This window comes from Nylanderia fulva, unplaced genomic scaffold, assembly GCF_048542155.1.
Source record: "Nylanderia fulva isolate GAGA-0341 unplaced genomic scaffold, ASM4854215v1 Scaffold80, whole genome shotgun sequence".
Lineage (NCBI taxonomy): Eukaryota > Metazoa > Arthropoda > Insecta > Hymenoptera > Formicidae > Nylanderia > Nylanderia fulva.
In genome coordinates, this window is record NW_028190917.1 from 334,172 (window position 1) to 353,067 (window position 18,896).

An 18,896-nucleotide genomic window follows, 5' to 3' on the forward strand; every position below is an offset into this window, starting at 1 on the left:
TAAGTTTTTTAAAAAGAAGATGTCTTATTTTCTTTCATAATTAAAAATACAAGCAGAATGAAGGCGTGATTGCATCATCGCATTGTACAAAATACATATCTCAATTGTTTTTTAATTTGCGAGAAAAATAGATTTGACATAGAAAATGGATAATAAAAATTACTTAAATAAAACTGTAAGTTTTTAAAAAAATTATTTAAAATACAAAATAGGCATTTTACATTTAATTCCATCTGAAATGCATCTATTTCAAATATTGCACATCTCTGATTGAGATTAACTATACTTTGTAAAAGGACTTCATACATTAAAGCTAAACGTACACAATTGCACTGCATCAATATCTCTAGAGAGATTAAAATTGATTGTTGTTTACATATTTATATATATATACTTGAAGAGTGAAACAAAATTGCATACGTCAGTTTCTTCTATCAATTAATTTGAAATATTTTCTTTCATTTGAAAAAAACCTCGATTGTGATTATAAAAATATAAAAAATGTTTATATTAAATGTATAAAGTGAAACACAAACATGTAATCTATAACAATAATATATATAAATATAAAAAATATATAAAATGTTATATATATATATATTGTATGCATATATATAATATAAAAAATATATATTATAATATAAAAATATAATTTAAAAAATTTAAAAAAAACAAAAAAAATTATTGTAGTTATTTAAAAATGTATATACAAAAATGTATACATATAAAAATATATATAGAGTAACCAAAATAATCTGCACTGAATAATTTTATTTACTAAAATACTTTAATAGATAAATAAAATACCGGAGGAGCAAAAAAAATCTTGATAAGATGAAAAGAAGAGGGAGGAAATGACTCGTATGACTATTTTCATTCTCGATAAATCGAGCCATCTTACATCAAATCTCGTCCATATAAATAGCATACAATAAATAATGCAAAACAAAAAATGAATAGTATTTAATTAAAAAAAAAAAAAAAATTATTTTTTAAAACCATTAAAAACATTAAAAATATTACATCTCTGATTCGATAATAAAAAAATGTTAAAAATATTTTGATGTAAGTATTTTCGGAGTGTGCGGTAATAACTTTAACGACGGCTTTCGCGCGTTTCATCGAGCGAAGAGTACGGAAAAGGACTCAAAAAGGGATCAAGCGGAGAAACTGCCTTCCTCTTCGTCTCGTCGCACCTAGGACAGGTGTGGGTAGCGATGTGTTTCTCGAGAGTGGGTGGCGAGGATATATACGGGGGTGGACGAAGCGGGATAACCGACGCGCGGGTATAATAGAGGGTGCAACAGCCCTTCGCGACTCATTCCGCCACCGCGTGTCGTCCCGTCGACGTAATCGAGCGCGATCTCCCGAACCAGCGTAAGTTACACTCTCGCGAATATCGTGCACTATCCGGAAAAAATTCGAAATTCTTGTAAAATTCTCGGGGGAAAATGACAGCTGTCAACGAGTGTCACCGATCAGCTGATTCAGTCAGAAGCGCCGTTTTTCGCTTTTTCGTTCTTCTAAAAGTTCAAGACGAATAGAATTTTTGTTTTCCTCTCTTTCACCCTTTTTTCGTACATTATAACCGAAAAAATTCGAAATTATTGCGTAAAATTCTCGGGGGAAAATGACAGCTGTCAACGAGTGTCACCGATCAGCTGATTCAGTCGTTTCTTCTTCTTTATTAAATAATCGTGTAAAATTCTCGACAAATAAAATAGAATTTTTATTTTCCTCTCTTCGTACACCCTATCCATTATTAGTATTAATAATAATAATATTATTAGTATTAATAAAAAAATTTGAAATTATTGCATATAAAATCGGGAAAAAAGGAGCTGTCAACAAGTGTCACCGATCAGCTGATTCAATCGTTTCCGCCCTTTTTCCTTCTTCGTTAATTGATCGCGCAAAATTCTGAACGAACAAAATCTTATTTTCTCCCCTTTTTCATTTTTAAATCAACCTAAAAAAATCAAAGAAAATTACCGATTATTTCTGCCAAATGTGCCCAATAATCTTTGAAACATGGGCTTGTGCGTCGAAACGCGAGCGAATTGATTTCTAATCATTTTGTTTGCGACGGAGGGGCAAACGCGTCGCGATGTTCATCAACGAGCTCACATTGAGATTAATAACGAGATCGATTTAGAATCTATAAATAATCGTTAAACGGCTTTCAAAGAGATTTGACATAGAGCTCACGCGATCTGCAATTATTATTATTTTTATTATTTTTATTTTTATTATTATTATTATTAATATTATTATTAATAATAATTTTATTATTATTAATAATAATATTATTATTATATAATATTATTAGTATTAATAATAATAATATTATTATTATTATTATTAGTATTAATAATATTATTATTATTATTATAGTATTAATAATAATAATATTGTTATTATTATTAGTATTATTATAAATAATAATATTATTATTATTATATCTAAATCGTGACGCGCGATGCTTAATCGCGCATGTATTATCGCTATTATTGTTATCATTATTAAGACGTGACTCGATATCGCGCAATTTCGCTCGCGACAATTTCGTCGGATCCCTCGCCTCTTTCCGAGACGATTTTATTCCTTATCACGTGATATACGCACCGCACACACATATACATATGTTCGCCATACCGATAACGTCCTATCGGCGAAAGGATAATCCGCGATGACCCTCGGGGACCGGCATCATGTGAATCGCGAATCTCGCCTTTTGTGCTCTTGTAGCTCTCGTCTTCTTGATTCGCAAATTTAAGAAAAAAGTCAACTATTACATTTGTACCTCTCACGTACATAATTTTGCGCTTACGATTTTTTGAAACGACATTTCCTTGCTTTCTTCGATCAGTAATCTCGCCTTTTTAATCTCTCGATGTAGATATTTCATTATTTCCTTATATGTATTATTATTATAGTATATAATGTATTAAATAATATATGTATATATAATTTTAATATTATATATTATATGTCATATATCATATTTATATATTATATATTACAACTATTATTATATTATATATGTATATTATGTATTTAATATATTATAGTATATAATGTATATTATTGTATATATTATAGTATACATTATAATATATATATATATATATATATATATATATATATATATATATATATTACAGTTGAGATAAACGTACGAAAAATCCATTTTAAAAAAACTGTTGACAGAAATCATTTTTTTTTATTTTTACAATGATAAAATACTTTAAATAATCTCCAATAAGATATGCATTTATTGCAAGTTTTAAAAACTGTTTTAAATAAGATGTCATAAGAAATCAATGTTTAATCACTGATAATAATGTAATTTCAATTAATAAGTATATTGCAAATAAAATTACACCGAGAACAATTAGTGCACTGAAAGCAAATTTGTTAACTTGATATGATTTACTAACTTGAATTAAATTACTATTTTGTTAATTAAACATATATTAGTATTTAAGTCAAATATACGTTTTGTTAGATTTAAATTACGTTACATTTAATTTAAATATTTGTATAAGTTCAATTAACAAAATAATATTTAATACACAAAGATTTAGTCAGGTTAACACATTTTTTCAACGTGAAACTAATATTTCGATGAAAATCATCTGAAATCTTGTCGCTGATTTAATCGAGTAATATTTTCATTAATTCAGACAAGTGTCTTATTTGAAAATCTTAATCCCTATTTTATATCACCGCATAAAATCTTTCTATTTTTTTCAGAGAGCACGAGATACGAGGGAATGACGGAAAGGGTTAGTCGACGAGCCGCCGCTAGGACAAGCTTCTTCCTGCTGGCGGTGTTCGTCCTGTCGTCCTGTGCCACGAACAGCAAGGTCCTCGCGATCGCCCAACCCGAGCCTCTACCACCGGGCTTCATCTACAGCGATAATTTTGTGGACGACGTGGAAAATTCTGTGAGTACAGTACAAATGTGCAATACAGAGTGTTTCTAAATAAGTGCGAAAAATTGTAGGAAATGATTCTTTGTCGGAAATTAATAATTTTTCATTAAAATATACTTTTCCTTATATATCCTTCTTTGAATATTTGATTTTTAAGTTTTTTTCTTAAATTTTGGACGAGTTAAAAGAAGGAAATTTGGTGGATATTTTCTATTAGTAAAAAGGATATTTATTAATATTTTTTTGATCTTCCTACATCGTTGTAAGGGGATGAAACTAACAACCCCTAGTCAAGTTTTTATTAGAACTTTTTAGCCGATCGGAATGTCAGTTTCTAAAAATATGCATTAGAAAATTTGATTTCTTTAGAAATTTTTTTATTTCTTTTATTTTTTCGTAAAATCAATCCTTTCCTAGAAAAAAATAAAAACCTAATTTTCACCTCTCCTTTTGAAGAAATGTGACTCCTCAGGGAGGGATATAATTTTTCGCACTTATTTAGAAACACCCTGTATATAAACGATATATTAATAAATATAATATATTATATAAACTCTTAGATTATTCAAAATCTGTTCGTTAATCTGAAGGCAGCTAATCACAATTTATTGGTATATAAATGTCAGGGTTGAGTAATAGTAATTAATTAATTAATTAATTAGTTCAAAATTTAAAAAAGAGTAAAATGTTAATAATTTTTAACTTAACTTAGTTAATTTAAAATTTATTAATTTTTAACTTCAACTAGTTATTTTTGACCTTAAACTTATTAATTTTTTTTCCAAATTTAATTTTTTTTATCTCTAAATATCATTACGGTCTTTTTTTATAAGTTATAAACATATTATTTTAAAATTAAAGTATTATTAATTTTTATATTCATTTGTCATCAACTGTAATTACCAAAAAATATATTTCTATTTAAAAATCAAAATTTCTTTATTATTTGTTCTTATAAATTTTAAAAGAATTAACAAACAAAATTCTAATTTAATATAAATAAATGTTTTTAAAAATTAATGATTTTGATTTAACTTCAGTTAAAATGTAATCTCAACTAAATTAATTAAATAAGCAACTAACTTTAACTTAACTTAGTTTTAAAAAATCATTAACTTACCCAACCCTGATCAATATTAATAACGCAATATTACAATATCGTATTAACAAGTGCAATGCTGTAAATATGTCACACAACTCTAAAATATGTTAATAACGAGCGCGAGGATGAAAAGAAGCTAATAAAACAGATAAACTCACTTTATCGTCTCCGAAGATACTTTTTTCCGATTATCTTAGCGCGCAGTCTCATCGCTGATTGTTGATAAAAATAAAAATAAGAAAAAAAGTGAATAAAATTACGCTTATCTCTATATACGAATTTCTCGCGTCGCCTTCAGGCGTTGATGAATCGCCTGAGGATCCTGGCGGAGAAGAAGCACCGCGTGGACGCGCACATCGAGCAGGAGATCGCGGACGAGCGAGAGATCACCGACGAGCAGATCGGGATCCAGGCGATGCTGGAGGCGAAGGCGCGAGAGCGCGCGAACGCGGCCCATCCCCCGGATTATCCCTTCGAGGATTCGGAACCGCTGCCGATTCCGGCCGCTATGATTCACCACGAGCAGCACCCCAGCAAACGACACGGCGTAAATGCAGTTAGTTGTGAGTATTATACTAAAAAAATATTCGGTTGCTCCATCTAAATTGAGCGACTAAATGTTATGTTTTGTTAATTGAATATATGTATATACAAATATTTAAAGTAAATATAACTAAAATATAAATATTTAATTTAAATTAAATATTACATTTTAAATATTTAAATTAAATATAATACAGAGTGTCCCATTTTAATGTCCCACCCTAAATAAGTTTTTTTTATTTTTGATTGTAGGAAAATTGTTTCAGACAAAAATTGTGTGATTTCGAGGAGGACATAAGGTGATGCATTAGTTTGATCTTGAATAGTTGCTTGAAGGTCATGCATGTAAAGGTCACCTTGAAGTGAGGAGATCTTGTCAACTCGAAAAGTATTTGAGTGCTAAAAATGTTTCATTATAGTGTTTTGGAAAGCTCTCGATGTCAGCTACAAGAATTTGTAATGAAAAGTAGGTGGTTCCATTTAAGAAATTAAAGGTGACCTTCACATGACCCTCAAGCAACTATTCAAGGTCAAACTAATGGCACCACCTTATGTCCTCCTCGAAATCATACAACTTTTGTCCTGAAACATTTTTTTCTACAATCAAAAATAAAAAAACTTATTTGGTGTGAGACATTAAAATGGGACACCCTGTATATAATTTATACACATATAGTAATATCCCAATTAAATATAAAATATAAATTAATTTAAATTAAATATTAAATCTAATGAAACATATATTTTATTTAAATAGTATAATAATATATGTTTGTGTAATTAACAAAATAGTAATTTAGTCGAAAGGTTTAGTCAAGTTAACAATTTTTTTTATTTTATATCGCCTGTCTTTCCCTCCCCAAAATATTTTTTCTCGTCGATTTCCTCCGAGAGAGAAGAATATCGCCATTTATATTGTTTCAAATTCTACGTGAAACGAGAGTTTGTCCCTCGAGACATCTCGCTGAGAAAAATAGAAAAATATCCCTCCCTCTTCTAAAAAAAATAATAAATTTAGGATTTATTTATAATAATCCTTTTTGCACATATAATATATGCAAGTTTGCAAGTTTCTTAAAAATAAACAAGTAGATGAGTGCAAAATGCGCATCAACATTTTAATTAAGATAAAAAAATAGAAGGATTAAATAATACCTATTATTGCAATACAGATTAGAAATGCCTGCTTTGCTTTGATTGGTCAACCTGAAATCATCGATCATAATCTCAATTGCAATCGAGCTTGTGCATAACGACGATCTTTTGCATAAAAAAAATTAAAATATCCTCTGACACGAGTTTTTAATTAATATTCATATATTCGAGATATTTCACGGATTTCCGCGTAAAATCCTCAGTCGTTAAAATAAAAAGCCAGCCGTTCTCGTCTTTTACTGGGTTTACTTAATTACCGGATCCCTAACTAAGGATGAAAAAAATTTAATCACATACATTTAAGAAAATTTTTTCACACAGAATCCTCCTTCCTTCCGTTTCTTCAGCAATTTTGCGGGACATTTGGAAAGAGAAAAAAATGATCCTCTCTCTTTCTATCGATCATATATTTACTGTAATCTTATACGAATAACTTCTCGGACACGCGTGTACGAATCTGCGACTGTTCGAAGGCGATCGTTATCGATGACAATTGATTGGAGCAATTGGCAAGTGACGCATTAAATGTGTCTGATTGATTCTTGGAACGGTTCAGAAACCCATCTCTGGAATATCGCACATTATTTTAAAATTTTTTCGAATTTTTTTCCACAATTTTATTTCTTTATTTTTTAAATGGTTTTTTATATTTAATTTCTTTATTTCATCTTTATTTGTGAAATCTGCGTTAGTTAATTGCACTCGAAAGAATTTTAGGCAATTTCTCTAAAATTAAATGCTCATGTAATTTTAGCGATTGATAGCGTCGAAATAATCAAGAGATTACATAAATTTATTTCTATAAATAAGGTGTTCTAAAAACATCGTTTAGATTTTCTGGCGAATTTAGAGTTGACTTTTCCTTAGCAAAAATGTCGAGGGCAATTATTTATATTTTTCCTTTATAATTAATTAAATCTTTATAATTTTTTTACAATAAATTAAATCACTATTAAAATAAATTTTACCTAAGAATGAGAAAAATTGAAAAAAAGTTTTGTTAAAAAAAATCTTCAAAATCCATAAAGTTTAATTTATACACTAAAAAAATTATTAAATTAATAAATATTTTATTTCAATACTGCCTTATAAATCATTTGAAATAAATAAATATTTATCTGTTTTGAAAAGGCTTTTCTTGTATCAAATAAATATTTTTCACATCAAATCAATATTATTAATTTCAAATAAATTATTTATAAAGCAGTATTGAAATAAAATATTTAATCAAATTCATTAAATTAATTTGAATTAATTAAATTTTTTCGATGTACAAAAGTTATCAATGCTTTGATATTCTCACTGAAGAAATATCATTTTCAAAATGGACTAGAAAATATATTATTAAAAGGACATATTTATTGGATGTATCTGTATTCATTTTTATACGATGTAATATCTGTAATTATTTAATCATTATTAATAGCATTAAGAGGCTGTCGAAATAGTTTCGTGTTATCGATCGAAAAATGAGGTTAGATTCGACTATAAATCTATTTATTGGCTATACAAATTGTTTATTACCTGAAATTATAAGCTAGCGCGATTTGTTAATATTAATACTTTAATTGTGAAAAAGGATTTATCAATCTGTATAGCCAATCAAAATATAAATTAAGAAATAAAAATATTTTGATCTAACCTCACTTTTCAATCGATAAAACAGAACTAATCCGGCATATTCTCTTAATTATTGCATTTTTTATTTAAATTTCTTACGTCAAACAGGGTGTATACTCAAATCTTATAAATAAATTTCATGATTTTCCAGGTACTTTTGTTCAAAATTCTAAGTAAAATTAAAGTCAGCCGACTTTCGGACCAATATTTTTCTCATCTTTTTCTTACAGGGGATGTTTAGAGAAGGAACAAGGGGAATTTCTGAGATCCCAACCATAGGATTCAAATTCCTCAGTTTCCAAAAATTTTCTTATCTTAATTTGTCGCAATAACATCGCGTTTGGCTCTTAGTCGAGATGAATATGGAGTTTTTAAAATTAAAGTATTTAAAAAAATTTTAAATACAATTTTAAATTAAGTTTATTTTTATTATACATGATTTTTTAACATAGATAAAATATTTTTCAATATAATAATATAATATTTTATAATAAAATATATTTTAATATACTATATATAAACCTAATTAATTAAAGGTATATTTGAAAATAAAATCAAAGGAGCAATTTTTTAAAAAATGCCCTGAGTTCAAAATAAATTCTTTGAGTATTCCAGGATTTTTCAAGGTAGAAAAAAATTCCCTGAGAATTCCAGGTTTTTCCCGGGATTATACACCCTAGTCAAAGCATCCGCGAGATGTCTCGATCATTACTAAATAACAATAAGGAAAAAGCAACTGCGAAACTGACAATGAGCTATGACGACTAATGCGCGTGATTTATGTTTCAGACATGTCCCTGTGCCACTTCAAGATCTGCAACATGGGACGTAAGAGGCAATCGAAATAAGTTCCCGTAAATGGCATAAAGGAGGCAGTCGCGAGATGTTGGAAACGGCCGGCGAGCGCAGCGAGGAGCCAAGGGAGACCTCATTGTGCTTCTTTAAAGAAACATTTAAGTAAAAGATCAATAAAACACAGCTTGTTACGGTCAATTGAAAATTCAAAGTGAAGAAAATAGCAAGGACGAGCCATATCTGCTGCCTATATCAATGCATCGCGATGTTAATAATAAATGTTCAGGTTCAAATTGAAAAAATAAATAAATAAAATATATATTTTTCATATATAATAAAAAAATATTTCGGAGAAAATTTGCCGCCTCTAAAATCTTGCTGTCTATCGCGTATCTGTCCAGGTAAATCCAGAGGACAAATAGATGAAATATTCAACGATTCGAATTTTCCGAAAGTTGATGAAAACAGACAGGTGAAATGTTGTAAAAAATAATGTATGAAAAAAAGAGATCGTTGCTCCTCCTTGCTATCTCTTCGGGACAGTGATTACCAGTATTACATGTCACACACGTGGATCTTTTTGCGTTATATATGTATATGTATATACGTGAATTTTACCGGCGCGGCATGACATAAAATCTCGCGAACGAGACAAGAAAAAAAGAGCTCGACAGGTGCTTCCGAATTAGCAAACGTCGATCATCATCAAGTCCGTTTACAGCGAATTATCGAAATAATGTGGCATATGTGAGAAAAAAATATATTCGAAATATCAAGACCGTCCGCGGATGCTAAAAAGATCCTAAAGGTGTCTTGTACCAACAAAACGATCAGTTTATTCGAAAACAAAATAACTAAATTTTTTTCTCTTTTTAACATAAAATCGATAAATCCGGGTTTCATTTTTCGATGTACTTTAATCGTGGAACAGTATTTATTATTTTATTCGACCAATAAAGAGAAAGACGTGCAGAAAAAATGATCGTTTTGTCAATAAAACAGAACGACTTTAGGATCACCTTAAGGGGATGCTATTATTTTCATTTAATTCTTTATTGGCTATAAACAAAATGAAAAATTCTTTATTAGAATTAAAGTATTTAAAATAACAAAGCTGAACTACTACATATGTAAATAAAAAAAACAAGAAAGTTAAATAATTACAATTTTTCTATCGGTCTTTTACATTGGGTCAATCTAACCTAAGCGATAAGAAAATTATAATTATATTTAACTTTCTTGGTTTCTTTTTAAATACACATATAGTAATCCAGATTTGTTATTATAAATACTTTAATTCTAGAAAATGATTTTTCATTCTGTAAAACCAATAAAAGAATTAAAATAAAATATTTGTCGATAAAACAGACCTAGTCAGCATTCCCTTAAGGTTCTTACACAATTTCAAGTAATAGGGGATAGAAAATTTAATATAGGAACAGGGAATAATATTCCTTATTGATGAATATTTTCCATTTCTTGTTCCTGGATTGTCTGACAACGGCTGTTCACCAAAACTATCGGGATATCGAAACCATCGACGAGATACTATTAAACAAAAGTGAAGAAAAGCAATGCTTGGTTCCAAAAAAAGTTTTAATTGAAAAATTAATGCAATTATATATTATATAATTTCCATCACGAAACAATTAATTTCAAAGTAGATGCGTGAAATCGTTTATAAAAATATCTACACTCGATGAAAAACATTTCAATTATATATTGTAGCAAATATTGATAGTTGTAGAAATGTTGCAAAGATTTAGGTAAAGCTGAAAAATTCTAACAAAGTTATAGTTATATTGAAAATAAGATTGTATTTGGATATTAAAAATGAAAAAAATTTCACATATATGCACACGCACACACTTAAATTTCTTTGTAAAATTACATCGATAGCGTCAATTAAATAATTGGCCATTTCATTTTTGATCGGAAAATAGTAAACGTTGTTGTATTATATTTGAAAAAATATCTGGAAAAATTGGAGGCTTCTGAAAATAAACACAATTTATGAAAATAAATGGTTTGTGTGTTCTTATCAGATGTTGACGCGTCTTGAATAATATTAAGATTAGCTTACGAAAGATCTCCTAAATTTTCTTTGCAATATTTGCATTTCCGCATTTTCGATGAAGAAAACAATGTGCAAGTCTTAAAAATCGCTAATTTCGATCTAAACCAGATCGATATATGTATGTATATAGAGAAAAGATATATGTATATGTATATAGAAGCACATAATCTTGCGAAAGAGAAGATGAATATCTAAGCACATAAGATGATAATTTATTAACTTTGGATTATATAGTTACGTTATTTCGGTTCCTAAGAATTTTAATAACAGGGTCGCGAACAAAAATATACAATATTACAATTTATGATTGGCAGACTCCAAATAATCGGACTTTTATTTAATAATATCTTGTCGATGGAGAAACGAATATGAAATCTTTTTTCTCCTTTATTTTATAAAAAAAAATTACAAGATGCGTTTTCAGAAACATGGTGTCAATTAAATAATTGGTCAATTAGTATTTAGCAATTATCATTTCTGGTCTAACAAAATAGTAAATATTTTGTTGTAAACGAAAATATATATTTGTGAGAAAATTAAGGCTCTGCGCACAGTAGAAAAAAATATTAGGAATAAATATTATAAAAATATTAGGAATAAGAATTATTTTAAAATATGTAATAAAATCGAAAAGACGCTGATATAAAAATACAAATTTGGGTATAAAGGATTAATAAAGGCTAATAAACCAGTAAGAGCACTTTATACCTGAATTTGTATTTGTATATCAGTTTTTCGATTTTTGAAAAAATAATTCCTATTTATTTAATATTTGTTCCTAATATTTTTTTCTATTGTACGCAGGGCTTAGGGTAAAAGAAAGACGTGAGATTAAGGAATAAAAAAGGCAGATTACGGAAAAGAAAAAACTCTCCTCGCTCGCACGGCTATAAAAATATACACTCGCGACGCAAAGAGAAATTTTATTTTGCACAAATTTAACGCGCTTACGCGGAGATTTTCACGAGAAAAGTAGGGTATCGAAGTGTACTCTCTTAAATTGAATCAATGAAAACCCAAAAATCAATCACATTATGCGCTCCTTCATCTTGTATCTCACTATAAAAAATATAGAATACTTATATTACATCGAAATATGTAAAATTACATAAATAATAAATGTAAAATCACACTATAAATAATGAATATATATATATATATATATATATATACACATTTTCATTAATTATTGTGTAATTTTACACTTATTTTTTATGTAATTTTACATATTTTTTACAATGATTATAAGATGTAGGCTTCATTAAAAAATTAATACTTTAACATTTTTTCTTATTTATTTTTAAGTGATTTTTTTTAGAAAAATCACGCACATAACTAAGAATTCAAAAATTTTTAATTATATTTATATTCAAAATTATAGATATTATGCATTGTATTGCTCTTGAGATGCGATAAAAAAATGAGCAAGATTATTATTCAAAAATTAAGATATTTCTTTGTAACAAAATATGTTATTGCAAATTTATCTCATATGATATTATAAGATGCATTTTTAGTGAGTCATATATTTATAATACATTAATTGTTTCAAGATTTATAAGAGAGTAGAGCAACATTTTTACGAGTAAATACGAGATCTGGGAAAAATCGTAGGCGACTAAAAGCTCGATCGAACTTGGACAAAGCTATCGCGATATAAGGTCTCGTCTAATAATAATATATATACATATATATTTATTACTACCATTATTATATCATTATTATTAGTATTACTTAAGCTGAAAGAACGCTTGCGCCAGATTCTTCCTTGCGATATCGTCGCGTTTGCGCGAATTAATTATTTTATTTAATGTTCCACTTTATTAGTAATTTACTATTAGCTCTTTAGCTAGGTAGTCATACCGATGATAGAGGATTATTTCATGATGAAATCGCCCAAGTAGAACAAAAAATCAAAATAATATTATTTTGACGTCATTGATCAAATTTGAACTCCAAATTTGATCAATGACGTCAAAATGATATTATTTTGATTTTCTGTTCTACTTGGGATCGATGCGCATCGCTGGAGGTCAAGGAAAAAAGGCGCCCGCGTTCCTTCGTTATTTATGAATCGCCAAATCGCAGCGAATCTGTCTCTCTTCGAAGACAGAAGTCGCCTCATTTTTTGTCTCGTTTGTTTATTTATTTAACGCTAACTCTAGCTCTTTTCGTGTGTTGTGTGTATTATCCTTTTATTTTTCTTATGCGTGTCAAAACGTCCCAAGTAGCAAACTGACGTCACTGAACATCAAAATGACATCGTTTTGACGTTTAGTGGCGCCAGCGACGTCATTTTGACGTTTAATAATGTCATCGATGTCATTTTGACGTTTAATGGCGCCATCGACGCCATTTTGATGTTTAAGGACGTCATTTTGACGTTTAATGGCGTCATGACGTCATTTGATGTCAAAATGGCGTACGCTTGCCATTTGGGTATCGAATGGTATCGAACTGTGTCGTGTCGATTCGTATTTTTTCGAATTCGCGATTCCTTGAGAGAGAGAGAGACTCGAAAATCGAACGAGAAAACAAAAAGAACGCTCTCTTTTAGGGCGCGCGAATATCAACAAATAATGTACCTCGCGCAAACAAAAGATACATATACATATATATATATATATATACAATATAATTATATACATATAATAATGCTAATGTAATAATAAAAACTATATCATGAGAAAATCTCCCGATGTGCAGCTTATTTATTTATTTATTTATTTATCCCGAAATGCTAATAAAAATATATAAACGTAAGATAAAAAAATTTTTTTAATCTTCCTACTCTGAAACAAAATTTGTTAACTTGACTAAACCTTTCAACTAAATATTATTTTATTAATTAAACATATAAAAATATATATTTAAATTAAATATAACACTAAATCTGAAAAGAAGTACATATTTGACTTAAATACTAATATATATATATATACCATATATATATATAAATGTTCAATGAACAAAATAGCAATTTAGTTGAAATAAGATTTAGTCAAGTTAACAATTTTTTTCAGTATAAAAAATATATATTTGTTTTAGATGCAAGAGATAAAAATATATTTCAGAAATAAAGAATAAATATATATAATGTCGCTCTTTTTGCGTTTTAAATTTCTCACGCGTTTTTATAAATGATTGGCAATAATACACAGTTTAAAATTTTACCCATTTAAAATCATATAAACTTACATACACGACGATAAATCGGTCTTCCTCTTAAAAAAACGAAAGATTTATATAGTTTCTTCGTCGTTCAGAATAAAAGAAAACTTATCGATTATGACACATAAAATTAATTCAAGAAAATAATAATTCCACTCGGAGAAATGATGCGTAAATAATAAAAGCTTTAGAATATAAACGAGAAACTTTTAATAAAAACTGCATTTTTGCGCCATCTATAAGAATGATCGAGAAGTATAAAATTCGCAGTGATGTCATGCTAGTCATGCAGTAACTATATACAATAAGAGCACCGACGAGGTACCTCGTCAGTGATAAGAGTAACTACATTATTTATCAACAAAGAGGTTTTGCAATTTTCGCTAGGTCTTCGAATTATATGCCTTATCTTCAAATAACATAATAAATATTAATATAAAACAAAGCATATAATGTTGTTTTATTTTATACCTTATTAAGAATATAACATATACTTTTCTTTTAAATTTGAATAAAATTTTGCAATAAAATTTTTTATGTCTATTGTATAAAATCTTATATAATATGAATTTTATTCAATAAATAAGATATATGTATATTAAAGAGATAAAAAAAGAAATATAAATAAAATAATATCTATATATATGTATAACAAAATGATTTTTGCAGATAAATTATAAAAGAATAAACTTTGTCATTGATTGATTATATATATATATAAATGTTCGATAAACAAAAATATATGCGTAACCTAAAGGCACAATTTCTCCCTAGCTGCGAAATATAACCTCTTTGAGCAACGTGTTCACGTGCAACGACACTTCTCATCAAATATATATCTTGTGTTCATTATATAAGTCTGTTAATTGACAAACGATATAAATACTCACTGAAAAGATTCCGGCGTCGTCTCACGATAAAATGACAAGTTCGTGCACACACGATTTAATCAAAATTGTAAACACAACATATTGCGTACATTATATTTTTCCACGACGATAATATCGATTATATGCAGCGACTGTTTACTTCTTTGTAGTGGCAGCATTGTGCCGAAGCAATTCTCCAGCACAAAAAAAATCCTTTATATAATTTTCTCTGTTCGTATTTTTGCGTAAGTATATTTATTATTAGCTATGAAAAAGTATGATAATAAATTTATTTATTTATTATTTTTTTATTTAAATAATATTAAATAATATTATTTAAATAATATATGTATGTTAACAAAATATTATCTTTTATTGGAATATATTATTTTTATTTATTATTTATACATTTCTCTCTCTTTTATATCGTTCAATATTATTAAAACTATTTTTTCTCAAATATATATCATTCATTCATTTAAAATTTTAAATAAAAAAGCGCTTACTTAATAATAAAAGTATTATATATATAATAATTCTGTGCAATTATTGCATGTTGTAAGAAAGAGATGCAATTTTATACATCTAAAATATATATATCATAAAAAAGCATAATTGAATTACATATAGAAACATATATAGAAAGTTTATAACTACACGAGATTTGCATATTATATATATATATATATATATATATATATATATTGAAATTGCGCACATTATTACATTTTTAAATATAACATGAAGAGAAAATGAACATATCACACACAGTTACAAATTATATATATCCAATAGATTTGCTCTTAAATTTCTTGGCTTTTTATATTTAATTAAAGAATAAAATCCATATACATATATATATATATATATATATATATATATATATGTATATGGATTTTATTCTTTAATTAAATATAAAAAGCCAAGAAATTTAAGAGCAAATCTATTGGATATATATAATTTGTAACTGTGTGTGATATGTTCATTTTCTCTTCATGTTATATTTAAAAATGTAATAATGTGCGCAATTTCAATATATATATTACTTCAGATTATATATTTTAATTTTAAAAATACATTAATATAAATAAATAAAAAAATACATTATAATATATATATATATATATATCAAACTATGTATATATGTAAATGCTAGAGTTTTTAAATTTAGAAATAAACATATTATTTAGTAAATTAATCATGCGTATAATATTATCTATATGATATTTTTATATATATAACATATAAATATTATAAATTCAGTAAATTATTAATTAACTTATTTGTGTGTGTTTATTAATATGTTTATTTCTCTATCTGATATCAAAAAGTACTTCTTATTAAAAAAAGTTTTTATCCCACAAAACTTGATTTTTGAAAAATAATTACAGATTTTTAAATTATAAAAGTATATAAATATAATTATATATTGAAAAAGTAAATTTTATTCAATATAAATATAGATATATACATATTTTCAATAAATATATATATTCAATATATAATAAAGAATAAAAATGTTTTTCAATTTTCTGAACTTATTTTTATAAATAAATAAAATATCGTAAATATATATTTTATATATATGTATATACTTTTACACAATGTATATATTAAATTATATATACAATTAATAAAGAATCTTTATATTTTACTTTTCTTGGCATTTCCTATATTATAAGAATTACAAGAATATTTATATAGGCGATATTTATTCTCAATACTATTAATAATTAATAACTCACTTTAATAATAATTGTGGATTGCGGACATGTTCACTTGACGAAATTGTCGCATTACTGAATTACTGCCGCGACAAACTGTACCGCGGATGGTCACGCGGAGTTTACTTGGCGGAACTGTCGCACTACCGACGCGAAAAGTCGTCACTACGGTCGCGCGGAGTTTACTTGACGAATTTGTCGCACTATCGACGCGAAAACGATATTAATGTATAATACGATAATCGCCCGATATATTTTTTCGACATTCCCGATGCTACACAACACGCATTTATTCGGAAACACGATATTTACTCTCAAATGATTTGAAATTATATCTCGGATACGATGAGACAAGTAACTCGCATCTACTCCGCAACTGCAACATCGTATCATAATTAAGGTTATAACGTCGCGACAGTAATTACAGATCAATTAATTTCTATTCCTTCGACATTTGCGACACTTACAACACTCGATCGCGACATTTCTAATATCCAATCGCGATTATATTCCACGATATATCCGCATGATGAAACTCCGATAATACCACGAGTAACTGCGCGCGAAAGCCGCAAAACAATAACAAACAACTGCCGAGAACGGAAACGACTCAACTTTCGACTCACGAAATGCACGCGCGCGGTTTAAACATGGCCACTGTGACGTGCGTTATTTAAATGTCATAAAAATTAAATTAAATTAAATTAATTAATATAAATTAAATTAAATTAAAATTAGTTTAAAAAAAATTATATAACAGAAAAATTAAGCAGTATTATTGAATAATAATGATTTATTTTATTTTAAAAAATATAAAAGAGAATTTCTTTAAAAATATGAAGATAAACACAAAAATACATATTTTTGACAATATAATATAATTATAAAATTTTTTTGCCAGTAATCAAATTGAAAAATAAAAGCTTTGAAAAATTAAGCGATTTATAGAATTGTGTACATTAATTTTAATTAAGAAATTAATATTTATATTTTTAATTTTTAATAGCGATATTGCAGAGAGAGAAAGAATATTTGAAAAATATTAATGTTTATAATATATAATATAAAAAGATTTCAATCTTTATGAAAAAATACATTACAATAAAAATATATAACAATAATTTTTTTGCATAATAAAATGAAATAGAAAATTTAATATTATATATGATTTAATATATTTACCAGTTTGTTGTATGTTGAGAAGGATCCATTTATTTGTATCATTAAATGGTATTTGCAAAGTCGAATTCGATTCTGTTAAACAATAATAGTTGGCAAATTTATATTAAAATTTATGTCCGTTTCCATAGTATAAGTGACAGGTATTATGGTGTCGGATTCAATATATCATCACACAGTCTCTTTCGTCATTATCATGTATATGTAATCTCTACATCCGTCCTGTATGTGTGGATCCCAGATAGCACCATGTCCAAAATGCACCCATAAGACATTTTTAAGATGTTTTCAAGATGTCTTTGGGATATCATATCATAAGATTTTTTTAAAAATGTCTTAAAGATTTTTTAATGATGACTTATGCGTGCATTTTAGACATGGTGCTATCTGCCCAATAACCACAAGTACATCCTATGTACGTACAACGGATGTCCGGTCGGACATTGTGTACATCCATCGGATGTCCAGATTACCTGCAACGGACGTACAAGGGACGTCCATTGTACGTCCGTTTGCAACTGGTCTGGACGTCCATAAGTCGTCCATTATTGGTCATTTATGGATTTTAAATGGATAAATTATGTATCTAACGGACGAATTTTGGGTCTCATATAAACTAATTATGGATCTAATGGACGAATTTTGGATCTTTTATGAATAAATTTTAAATCTTTAATAAACATATTTTGGTTCTTTATTATACATGTATATCGTTGAAAATGA

General features: G+C 27.5%; 2 protein-coding genes across 7 annotated transcripts in view; one reads left to right on the top strand and one right to left on the bottom strand.

Moving 5' to 3' along the window:
* The window catches only part of LOC114931643 (uncharacterized), a 31,529-nt gene extending 17,608 nt beyond the window's left edge, over positions 1–13,921 (top strand). The window contains exons 1-4 of one of the 2 annotated variants that reach the window (XM_029303771.2): positions 1,317–1,377; positions 3,757–3,950; positions 5,339–5,603; positions 9,148–13,921. In XM_029303771.2, the coding sequence (XP_029159604.1) occupies positions 3,777–3,950; positions 5,339–5,603; positions 9,148–9,206 (498 nt within the window). In that variant the 5' untranslated portion in view covers positions 1,317–1,377; positions 3,757–3,776 and the 3' untranslated portion in view covers positions 9,207–13,921. Of the gene's footprint in view, positions 1–1,316; positions 1,378–3,756; positions 3,951–5,338; positions 5,604–9,147 lie in introns of those variants that run through there. The other variant, XM_029303770.2, reaches the window with a different exon arrangement.
* The window catches only part of DNAlig3 (DNA ligase 3), a 77,192-nt gene extending 59,611 nt beyond the window's left edge, over positions 1–17,581 (bottom strand). For 3 of the 5 annotated variants that reach the window (XM_085489350.1, XM_085489349.1, XM_085489347.1), the window contains exon 1: positions 15,292–15,438. The gene's annotated coding sequence lies outside the window, so the exon portion shown is untranslated. Of the gene's footprint in view, positions 1–2,655; positions 2,766–15,291; positions 15,439–17,015 lie in introns of those variants that run through there. The other 2 variants (XM_085489348.1, XM_085489351.1) reach the window with 2 other exon arrangements.
* Positions 17,582–18,896: the final 1,315 nt, after the last annotated feature.